Consider the following 12,419-nt stretch of genomic DNA (forward strand, 5'->3'; position numbering starts at 1 on the left):
CATTTGTGCAGCTAATAGGTTTCAAATCCACAATGCAAAATTCATGGGAAACAGAAGTTCAAACAAACCCCGATCTTATCTCAACAAAAGCACCAAAAGGACAGTTTGTTTGAATCAAGATATATGTGTGTGACTTACAATTTAAAGACAATAACAATTGCAGCTGGGCCCTAAATCCCATCAAGACAACAAGATTTCACATACCTTAGAAGATAGCTTTGAAGTAACTATTTGATAGCTTCAAAAGAACCTGTAACCCAAATGGAGCCCAAATGATGGGAAACAACAAACACCCAGTACATGAGTGTGAACTTTTGGCGGAAGGAAGGGATTTACAATTTCAACTTCTAGAAACAATTTACAGTAGACAATTTCCACTTGTAAATAGTAGCTGTAATATGATTATCAAAAGAAACCCTTTGATCTTGGGTATAAATATGGGTCGGTTACAACAGACCTCAGCTGACTCCGAAAGGAGTCAGTCAGAGAGGGCCTCTCGTCCGCGCATGCATGGGGTGGGGAAAACTTTGCTGTATGTTTATTTTTCTGTGTGTATTCTATCAATGTTTAGGAAATAGGATTCTACTGTGTGGCAGGCTGACATAGCGTCTTGCAGTCATCTTGCCAGACAAATCTTTTGAATGTTCCTTTTAATAAAGATTAGTCTTATTTTAAGAAGAGACCTAGTGATTTCCAAGCTTGCACATCTGCCTTGGTAAGAGGCGACACTCAGGAGACACACACGAACTGAGGGGGGGAGAGTGTGGGCGACATGGGTAACATGTGCAGAAACACACCCACAGCCAAATTCTCACAACAGTGACCATATGAAGTGACCTCAATCACATTTACTTCTAATGTTAGAGTTGTCCCTCCATCTGGCAACTGGTATGAGAATAATAATGTGATTAAAGGAGTGGTTCAGTTTTGGGTGGCTGGCTACCATACTACTGTGTTAACAAAGGACTTGGTTTTCAGTCTGCCATGCACATCATTAATCCCTGTTATGGTCAGGACACGATCAGTGGGCAACAGAAGAAGCATCACAAGGCACATGTACATGGAATCACTTCTTTTTCTCAACCACAGTTGGGAAATCTGGACTTCTTGGAAAAATTCCAGACAGTTGGAAACCCTGTCAAATGCGTACTCAGTGAACTAAATGTGGCATGAAATTGTATGAACTTACTAAGTTTCTTCATGCAATCTCGAAGCCTGGTTTCCAAATTGAGCACTCGCTGATGTAGTTCCTCATAATCATAGGCACCAATTTCCTCTTGGATCCCAGTGAGGACTGAAGACAGATTTCTAATTTCCTCCTTGAACTGGGTGATTAACTTGGCATCAGTTTTGTACTGTTCCAGAACTGGTATTAGTGGCAGGAGCTCATCCATCTTTTCTTTCAATTCCTGTGAAAAAGCAGTCAAGTACGCATTAGGGAAGTGTAAAAGTGTTACATCTCCTAAATTCTTTAATAAGATCCTTTTAGACATTATCAAATTTACTACTAAAACTCTTATTGATCTTGGTTTCAAAACTATGATTAGTGTACCACGAGAGATTTCATAAGCACAAGATTAATGGCTTGAGGCATTAGATAAAAAATGTATAAGTGCTCAATTTTACTTTAAATAACATAAATCATTTTCTTTTAAATCAAGTCTTTCCCAGTACAGGAATTAGGGCTGTAATCCTATGCACACTTATCTGAGAATAAGTCCCACTGAAAAGAATGGGGCTTATTTCCAAGTAGATGCACATAAGTTCAGGTGGCCTGATGAATACAAAGTGTGGGGGAAAACTATTCTCTGGAAATATATTTTAATGCCAGCTTGATTATCAATGGACCATCTAATCCACTGTAAGAATTTAACACTCATCTAACTGAACACATTCCTTATTGTTATTCATTTGTGCTATGTGCAGTATTTTGAAAGGCGACCCTGTTTTATTTCATTGGCCCATTCAGAAGATGGATCATGGAGAATCCGTAAGAATGCCTTGTTCTTTCCCACATGTATCAACATCTTCTGCTCAGTACAGAGAGATGTTTGGCCATATGAGGAACTCTTGTCAAGGCCTGTGATTTTTTTAAAGCAGTTTCCTCATGGTTGCTGTTACTGTTGACAGTATTTTAACTTTGTATGTAATGGCTTCCATCCATCCTTCTGCTAATCAAGACAATTATAAGGAAGTTGACCCTCTAAATGTTGATCACAAGGCTTTTCCTTAAGGAAAAGCTTTTCACTCAAATTGGACTCAAACTGACACCATAAAATGTTTAGATTTCTGCAACCTCGGAATTATCATTGTTTCTTCCAGACAGTAATTCAGCTGGGGGTCCTTATTCCTTGTCCTGTAAAGATACTACTCTTCCCAGTGTTTTAGAATCATAGATTCATAGAGTTGGAAGGGGCCATACAGACCATCTAGTCCAACCCCCTGCCCAAGAAGGACCATCCTAAAGCATCTGTAAGGCTATGTGAGATGCTTCTGGTATGACCATCCTAAGCGTAACAATTGTCATATTTTTGCATTGTGCAGGGGGTTGGACTAGATGACCCTGGAGATCCCTTCCAACTCTATGGTTCTACTTTCCTCTGCTTTCTAAATGAAATCCTGGAGAAGCATGTTCATCCATGCTCTGCTTTAGTCACAGGTCAAACATTGCACTGTGTTGAAAACTATGGTGGGTTGATCCTGTGAGCACAAGTTCCCTACAGAAGTGGATCTTACCTTTCCCCAGCAGCCCTCTTATGACCCCTCAAACAGGAATTGCTGGGGACCAGGGGGCCCTCAGTGACCAAAATCCAGGCAGCATGGGGAGGGATCTGTGGTGAGGAGGAAGAACTGGGTGAACTCACCTTTCCTTCTTATATCGGAAGCTCCACTAAGGGAAAAGGAGTGATTTCTCCCTGTTCTCTTCTCCTCACTGCAGCCCCCCATCCATGCCATATAGCTCTTTGATTGATTATGAGTCCCCTGATCCCCAGGTGTGCCTTTTAGAGGGATCACAGGGGACTGCTGGGGAAAGGGAAAGGGGTGTGTGTATGTATGTGTGTAAGATATGTTTCCACAAGCTCCTTTCCCCTGACAGTTTGTAGGATCTATAGGGTTGCCAAGTGCTTTCCTCCTGCTGGTGGGAGGATTTGGGGGGCGTTCCAGGGGTGGGTGGGGACATCGGTGATGTGCTGACATCACTTCCAGAAGTGACATCATCATGTTGGCCATGTCAGAGTGATGCTCTACTTTTGGGGCAAAACTCTATGGTAAAAATGACTACAAACCATAATTTTGACCCAAAATTAGAATATCGTCCCCAACACAATGGCGTCTCTTCCAGAAGTGACATCAGTGCATCACTGATGTTGCATGAGGATGTCTTTTGTCTTTGGGGGTGGGGTTCCCCCCACCGGCCAGCTGGCCAGCTGCAGGCCAGAGTCCACAAAAGCAGGGGATCCCCCATCCCTAGCTGGGGACTGGCAATCCTGAGGATCTAGGATCCAATCCTAAGACTTGATCATTCTTCCTGGAAATGCTTCAATTTCTTTCAATTTTTTTTTTACTGTGATTATGACCGAGATAAGCAGGAATTTTGGGTTTTAACCACAATTTAAATCAAATAAAATCAATAGATTCCAGTGTAACAGACTAGTCAGTTCAGAGGGCAGCCACATTGTTCTGTAGTAGAAAAGTTAGATTCCAGTCCAGTAGCATCATAGAGACCCACAAGTTTTTAAGGGTATGAGCTTTCAAGAGTCAGATGAAGGGGAACTTGTCAGGCTAAAATTTCTACACTGCTGAGTCTTGTCAAAAGTTTTTTTCAAATGATCACATGAAGAATGCCAATACAAACCATGAGGGAACAGAAGTCAACTGGGAAAAAACACTGTAGGACATTCTACTTCATGAAAATCATGTTGTTGTTTTCATGACACAAATTTAGAGTCCAGTGGCACCTTTAAGACCAACAAAGGTTTATTCAAGGTATGATCTTTCACGTGCAAGGCGCATTTTTTCAAATACATCGGGATGGCAGGTAAAGTTCAAACCTGCCATTCCAGTGTGCTTGAAACAGTGTGCCTTGCACACAAAAGCTCATACCTTGAATAAACCTTTGTTGGTCTTAAAGGTGCCACTGGACTCTAAATTCATTCTACCGCTTCAGACCAGCACAGTTGACCATCTGGATCTTTTCATGACACAGTTAACCCTATGAATATCCCTTTCAGAACTCAATCAAGCATAGCATTTGTAATTTTACTTAGATTTAAAAGGAGGATTTTCATATGAGGTTGTTTGAAAACAGAAGAAGAAGAGGAGGAGGAGGAAGAAGAAGAGGAGAAGGAGATTGGATTTATACCCTGCCCTTCACTCGGCGTCTCAGAGTGGCTTACAAACTCCTTTCCCTTCCCCTCCCCACAACAGACACCCTGTGAGGTAGGTGGGGCGGAGAGAGCTCTTTTCAGAACTGCCCTTTCAAGGCTCTGACAGAACGATGACTTGCCCAAGGTCATCCAGCAGCTGCAAGTGGAGGAGTAGGGAATCAAACCCGGTTATCCCAGATTAGAGTCCGCACACTTAACCACTACACCAAACTGGCTTTCACACATCAAATTGGCTCTCCTCTCACAAGAGGATGAATGGCAGGACAAACAGCAAGGAAGCTTGGTAATGGAGTTGCCACCCAAATTTGTAGAATGTCAGATTTCATGATGAATTTAGAGGTTCCCAACTGGCTGAGATTGTGAGAAATTTCAATGATAGCACAACTAAACTTGGGTGACACTGGTAAAGCTTCTCAGTCCACACTTTCCTAACTTGCCAGAGGTTTTCACCTAAAGCAATGGTAAACCTGGAGGTTTCTGCTGTGAAAAAACAGCTAAGACACTTCAAGGAAAGAAAGAAAAAAGAGGTTTTTTAAGACTAGTGACATTTCACTTCTGGGAATCATGGGAAATTTTGTAAGTCCCTAACATGAAAAAGATCTTCGTATTCCAGTAGTTAGAGAGCAAATGGATTTATCAGTTCATTCAGAGGGGCAAGAAAAAGGAGATAAATCTAGTCTCAATCCCTAAATCAGTTCAATCAGAGCATTTGAACTGAAATAGACCGTGCAGTCTTCAGTACACCCTTTTAAGCCAATTTACTTCAATGGCTGTAGAAGGAAGGGCATAACACTGCATAGGATTGAGTCAGAATTCAATAATTATAATTTCAAATGTTCTGTCTTCATGGATTGGCCATGAGATGTATGTGGTTTCTGGCTGTGTGTTTATTTATAATAAAGCAACTAATTGCATCCCATCATGATACATTGCTAAAGTAGCTCTAACAAGCAAGCGTCTTGTGCGATGGCTGGAGAATATGCTCATGACGGAGAAAGAAGGGATTCACACTTCTGGGGGAGGTGTATCCTTTAAGAGTTTTTTTTTAAGCTTGGCCATATTTTGTAATAATGATGACAGTGTTGACAAGTCTTTAATAAAGGTCCATTTAAATTAATTTTATTTACCACTTTAATGAATCTTTTTTTTAAAAAAAGAATTACTTGGGAAACAGGAAATATTCACACCAGAAGGGGAAAAATCCATCACCAATGTCACAAAGTATGTTTTACACACAGCTAATTTAAGCAGATGGAAATTGCATTTTTAAATTACATGCAGAAATGTTATTACTATAAACGCATTAGAGTAACTGGAGTTCCCTTTGCAGCTTTCATACATAATTTTTATACTCATGAGTAAAAATTCACTGCATGGAGGAGATGCCCAGAAATCTTTGAATAAAAGTGGTTTGGAAAGGATGAGTTGAGGGAGTGTTTTATTAGACACAGTACCATAAACTCACACAGACCTTTGCAAATGGGTATTAAATCCTCTTTCTGTTCCAGAGATCTTAATTTATGAGTACAGTGCCATGACTACATAAGTCAATGTGATTCTTCTCAGTGTTGGCTTCAATATGGTTTTATAGCTTTTGTGTCGGCAAGAGGACAGAATTATAGAAATTTATCTAAGCTCTCAGAGAGTGTTGCCACCCTCCAGCTAGGTCCGGGAGATCTCTCAGAATTACAGTTGATCTCCAGGTGACAGAAATCAGTTCCGCTGGAGAAAATGGATGCTTTGGAGTGGAGGGTGGACTCTGTGGTGTTATACCCTGCTGAGCTCCCTCCCCTCTCCAAACTCCACCTTCCCCAGGCTCTGCCCCCCCCAAATCTGCAGGATTTTCCTCACCCAGAGTTGGCAACCCTACTTTCAGAGCACGTTATCCAAGGGAAGTACTAGGCTATTCCATAGTTCTTGTGCCAAGAGGGAGAGGAAGAGATTCCTCGGAGTCTCAGAGCAGCTTACAAATGCCTTCCCCTCCCCCTCCCCACAACAGACACCCTGTGAGGTATGTGGGGCTGAGAGAGCTCTTTCCAGAACTGCCCTTGAGAGAACAGCTCTGACAGAACTATGGCTTGCCCAAGGTCATCCAGCAGCTGCAAGTGGAGGTGTGAGAAATCAAACCCGGTTCTCCCAGATTAGAGTCTGTGCACTTAACCACTACACCAAACTGGCTCTGGAGTAAAGATCACCTCAGCTGCCTCAGGTCCTTTGAGAGAGAGGCAGGATAGAAATGTTTTAAACAAATAAATAAAAATGGAGGAGATGCTGGGAGATCCACAAATGGATCCTCCCAGTAATTTTAAAATGCTAACAGAAGTGTTGTGAGGAGTCAATTCAGATCAGGGTTGCCCATGAGGAAGGACAACATGGGATTGACTCCCCCCCCCCATGCAATTCTGCTTATGGAAAGCTTCTCCTATGCTGTCACTAGCTCCCAAAGACAATAGATGGGTTTTCCATCTTTTTAGTCACAGCACAATCAAATTTGATCAACAAAACTGCATGGGTATCCAGTTAATCATCCTTGGCTGGGAGGACACTACAGCAAAAGTAGTTGAGCTAGGTCAGATGTTACGGCAGGTGGATTAGCTGCACAAAGAACAGCTCATGTATGATGCATAAGCAGTCTACTGTTGGAGAAAAATATTCACACAAGATCAGGGCTACCCTTCTGGGATCAGAAATACAGCATCTTACACACTGTCCGCCACAGAGGGGGACTCAGAATCTTCCCTATTCTGATGCTACATTACAACTGTGCACATGCACAAGCATTTTTTCAGCCATAAGGCTACTGTCAATGTGTCCAGCCCTGTGGACAGCTGTGTAGGTTTTTGAGTTCCCCAGAATTCTTCTGTCTTGAAAAGTAGTTTTGTATAATTCTATAGTTGTACAGTCTGGGTCTGCTAGAAAACATTCTTTAAGTACTGAACTGAAAGGGGAGCACTTTTTTTGGGGGGGGGGGAATTCAGTGATTATTTATTTGGTGGGGGAGCTGTGAACTAAGACCAAAGTGTTCCCCTAGTGAGCATGTGTTTTGTAACTCTGATTAAGAGATGACACTGTGATGTCAATACATTGGCTGCATGGTGGGCTGCATGATTCCTTGTTGGCCAAGATTGCATTACTAGGAAAGAAGATCAAGAAACAAGTCATTTTCAGGGAACTGTCCATTAGGCAGTGAAGAATCCCCTAAAAAGGGCAAAGAAAGATTATCAATGGAGGTAATTTAGTGTTTCCAGCCACTGCATTATGACAAAAAAAGGAATGTCAACTAGCAACTGGTACAGCCCTACACTGAAAGAAGCAGGAACCACCCAATATCAGTAAAGGGAGACTGATAGAGCAATCCTAAGCAGTTACATCCTTCCAGGTCTGTTGAAGCCTCTGGATTTAGAAGAATACAACTTTTTTAGGATTGCACTGTGGATTGTAAGCATTTCAGTGGGAACAGTTCCATGACTGCCTTCACAGGATGCAATTGGTTACAAAGACAAATAGGGTTGCAACAGGTGAGATCACAGAGAAGAAATGCATTTATAACATTTCTGACAGAAAATAAAAGCACATACATTTAAAGGGATGCACTCTTTTGAAAACACGTGAAAACACCTTATACTATGTCAGGCAACTGACCTGAGTAGCTTTGTATTGTCTGCTTTTGATTGACATCAGGTTTTCAAGGCCTCAGGCTGAGGTCTTGCCCAGCTCTGCTACCTGAGTTTTACCAGGAGATACTGAACCCAGGTTTTTATGCATGCAAAGCATGCGCTCTCATTGATTCCCCCATCCTTCTGTTCTCTCTAAGAGCGAAGTACAGTATCTGAATTCTTGCAGATTACAGTTCTGAAAGAAAGCTGCCTAAGTCTATTATTCTAACCTTTTAAATTACTGAGTAATATCATTGGCTTGCAATCTTTCTTAAATGCCGATCGAACTATCAAATGAAATCTGTATGTCCGGCCAATCCAAATATCAAGTATTTAAAAGGTTACCGTGTTAGAACATGCTGTTGCTTTTGACAGCTAGTATCGAACTGCTGGATGTGGATGCTGGCATTACGTTCTCTTGATGAACAGTGTAATGACAGTACAAGATACACGAATGGCTCCCAAGAAGTCAGTTATGATAGGCAGCAATTACAAGAATCTCAGAATGGAAATCAAGTCTACCCTATACAGGTGTATCTATATCTACACCATCAGTGTCAGATGGCCATATGGACCTTCTCAAAAAGCTGTCTTCTCATCTAAGCAGTTTGTTCTATTGCTGAACTTTAAGTAGACATTAGAGGACATTTTCTAACCTTAACAGTCAGGGGTGGCATTTGGGACACCTGTTATGGTTCTCTGCCATGATGTCATGGTGGCACCAAGAGAAAGGCTGGCTGGGTCTGCCTCCCTACCCACAAAGGTCCCTGACTCTTGACCTTTGGTGTTGTTTAAACACCTGCCTTCATATCCTAACCCTCCATCGCTGTAACATCAATTTGTGGCAGTGACTTTGAACTGCCAGTGCTACAGTGTGCTCAACCAATCACACCTGCCCCACCAAAGAAAATGTTCTACCTTTTTTTCTTGCTGCTGTTAACAGGACTGGCCTGCCCAACAGTCATATTAGGGGGAAAGTGATAGTTTCCCCAAATCAAACTGGAAACCAAAGGGTGTTTACAGGGGTCATTTCGTAGAAAAAGAGCTAGGGGGACTCATTAGCATAACTCATTAGCATATGCCACACCCCCTGACATCACCGGAAGTGTGTCCTCCCCACAGCCGGCGGCGACCTCCAGCGGGCACCAGCAGGGAGCTCCAGGCCCTGCCCTCCCGCACCTCACCCGGGGGGATGGCGTTCCCCCGCGTCCCCCCCCAAATGACCCCTGGGTGTTTATTACTTCAGTACTTCTCTTTCTATGCTGGTCGCCACACTCTGCATTCAGATTCTGCCTTGAATAGGTGATCATAGATTGTGACGGGTAGACTGCTTTCTACAAACCTGAGCAGTTGCTGCGTGCCTCCATTTTAGGACCAAACGACACAAGATGATCTTTTGACAGCTGGGTCTGGGTTTCCCTGGCCTGACTCTGCTATTATCAATCACACATCAGACTTCTGGTTACCCCTGCAGCTCCATAGCAGGGCAAACAGCATTTCCCGGGAGCCATTTTGGACTGGGGAAATGGTACTGGGGGGGAGGATGAAGCCCCTTCTTCCCCCACGCCACAGTCCAAATCCCCGATCAGTTGGAGCCCTGCACGCTTGAGAAATGAGCTTCCCCAGCATGACATATGGCTGATGGTAAGAAAATTGACACAGGGAAACAGAGGCCCATTCTGCGTCTAGCATGCGCTCCACTGTTTTACCAAACCCACGTTGGAACAGAAATTCCCCTCTACATTGCATGCTACTTTCACTTTCCTTGACTGTCAGGTTTTATGGTAGCCTCCACACTGCATGCTGGTTTCACTTCCTTTGATCTCTTGGTTTTATGGTACTGTCTGCATAGAGTCATGGCCGTTCTACGGCTATTCAGGGGTGACTCTGCAGTCAGTACAGCGTATACAGTACAGGTGTATTTGAAAGTGGTTTTGAGCAGAGACTCAACTCTCAAAAACTGGCCTTGCTTTGTTTGACCCTTAGACAAATGTCTAAGCAAGAGCAGGCAAGCTAGATGGTCAAACAAACAAGACCTCTCAGTGTTACTAATTAAAGTGACATGAATCTCTTGCCTTATATACTTTCCTATCTTGGATTGTACAAAATGTCATCAGTGTTTAAAAGGGCATCAGTCCTTGTTCTTTTGTCATTCATTCTCTTGGGTGCCTCATTTATCACCAGCAGTGCCTGGCTGGATATAAATCTCCTGCTAGGAACACCATCTGGGGTGCAATGAAACGGTTGTAGCAATTAACAGTCACTTCCCATCACAATGGAACTGCAGAGTGAGAGGGAGGATCGGAGTGGAAGGGAGGGTTCATTATGCACTTACGGACAAACATTTCAAACCAACAGTTTCACAATCCACACATTGTTTCTCAGAGGCATGTGGTTCTGGCAGGCATTCAAAAAAATATATATCAGACCTACTTGGAAATGCTTTGTCATTAAAGTCTTCCGGTCATCTTCAATTTGCCGAAACTTGGCCTTCAGCCCTTTCATTTGTGTTTCCATTTTCAAAACATACTGGAAATCCCTTTGAGTTCGTAGGTTTAAAACTTCAATGGACTGGGACATATTCTGTACCTGTTCAAGAAGAACACCAGCTGCACTCTCAGATTTTATTTTAAAGCTTTCCTTCTGATACATAAATGCAGTTCAATCGAATGTGTCAGGATATGGCTCGCTAATTCTTTTTTTTTAAGCTCTTAGCCAAGGCCCTCTGCTCTCAGTGCACAAGAACAGAAAACCCTTCCACGGTGGTGTCATACCAGTGTAACCTTTCCAAAATTAATGAGACTGTGGCAACAGAGAATGTGAACCTCTGCCTTTATCCATTGAACTGTGCCTTTAAAATAATGCATCATGAAAAAAAATCAGTGGAAAGCAGGAAGAGGACTCTGTTCAGAGGCAGAGCTGCACAGTTTGGTATGTAGCCTATGAATGTGAGGACAGCCTGCATCAAGGTCTACCTTGGGGATCAACTCAGAACTGGGCTGAAGCTCAGCAGCAAAATGTGGTCACTTCTAGGTGTACCTTATATGACTTAAGTGCACACCTAAAAATGGTCATGTGCTAGTACTACAACGTGGTTTTTATATTCACACATATATCATACGGGAACCACCACTGGTTACAATTCTCAGTCTAACGTACACAGTGGTAATTCAAGCCTGGGTTTGTTAACACATAATGTATTAAATGGTTGATAGGTTCCTAGAGGTTTCTCTGTGTGCACCTGGTTTTCCTCATTTCCCCCCCATTGACTGGTCCTTCTCATTCTGCAGAGGAAGAGACTTTCGCGGTACTCCTGAGTTTCAGAAGCTGCTTGTTTCGCAGTGCAGGTGGCTGCTCTCAGAACAATGGGCCTCACTATGTGCCCTGAGCCCTCTGTGCAACCAATTCAATCTAAGGCCTGAATGTTGAGATCATAGATATTGATTTTGAATGTACTTCCATGTGGGAAAAAAGAGAGTCTCCGCAAACAGAAATTTAACATGTCAGGGAGCATAGCTTGTGTCTGTTTTGCTAGCTTTCTATTTACAGAGCATGTTTAAATGCAGAGAAGCATTCAGAAATGTATTTTCTGCTTGCAGTCTAAAGGGCCCATTCTACACTCCTGCAACACTCTACTATCTCATTCTGCTGTATGTCAACACCAGCTCTTAGCCATAGATACTAAGTGGTTCTTGTGTTTATTTTTGAGATGGCAAAATCCACACACAGTGTCTTTACTACTTCTATTTCATATTGGGGAAGTAGTTGTCAAATGTAACCAACTGGGGTGTAAAAAGGCATTTATTGGCTTTTGGGGGCCCCCCTCAGCTATACTGGTATCTGATCAGATTCTCTGATTTGTATTTGGCTTAAATAATACCCAAAAAATACCTTACCGGTATTATTTGGGCTTGGTTTATGCTGAATGCACACCCCTAGTAACCAACTGAAAAACTCTAAAGTGTATGTCTATATAAATCAACGTATATTATTTGGTTATAGACCAATTTGACTGTATGAGAGAAACTCAGCAATGATGCTGCAGAATCCTCTGTGGGAGAGCTACAGGGCCTTATCCCAAAACAACAGATCTCAAAATTCCCAGGGAAGAAGGAATGACTGTGAAATCAGTTTAAATCTACAGGAGGATTTGGGTTTTGGCCCTAGCTTTCCTTTTCTATCCACAGGACACGAATGCAGCCACAATTAACTTGATTGCATCTGCCTCTGCTTTGAAAGGACATAAGAACATAAGAGAAGCCAATGCTGGATCAGGCCAATGGCCCATCTAGTCCAACACTCTGTCACACAGTGGCCAAAAATACCAGGTGCCATCAGGAAGTCCAGCAGTGGGGCCAGGACACTAGAAGCCCTC

At 42.7% G+C, this 12,419-nt stretch overlaps 1 protein-coding gene across 1 annotated transcript in view; it reads right to left on the reverse strand.

The window, feature by feature from the left end:
• Positions 1–12,419, reverse strand: part of LOC107125945 (noelin-3) — a 72,934-nt gene that overhangs the window by 22,084 nt on the left and 38,431 nt on the right. Inside the window, exons 3-4 of the mRNA XM_015429432.1 lie at positions 10,478–10,633; positions 1,190–1,409 (exon numbers count right to left, since the gene is read on the reverse strand). Coding sequence (XP_015284918.1) covers positions 1,190–1,409; positions 10,478–10,633 — 376 coding nt within the window. The remainder of the gene's footprint in view (positions 1–1,189; positions 1,410–10,477; positions 10,634–12,419) is intronic.

Source organism: Gekko japonicus, unplaced genomic scaffold, assembly GCF_001447785.1.
Source record: "Gekko japonicus isolate JY-2015 unplaced genomic scaffold, Gekko_japonicus_V1.1 scaffold831, whole genome shotgun sequence".
Lineage (NCBI taxonomy): Eukaryota > Metazoa > Chordata > Lepidosauria > Squamata > Gekkonidae > Gekko > Gekko japonicus.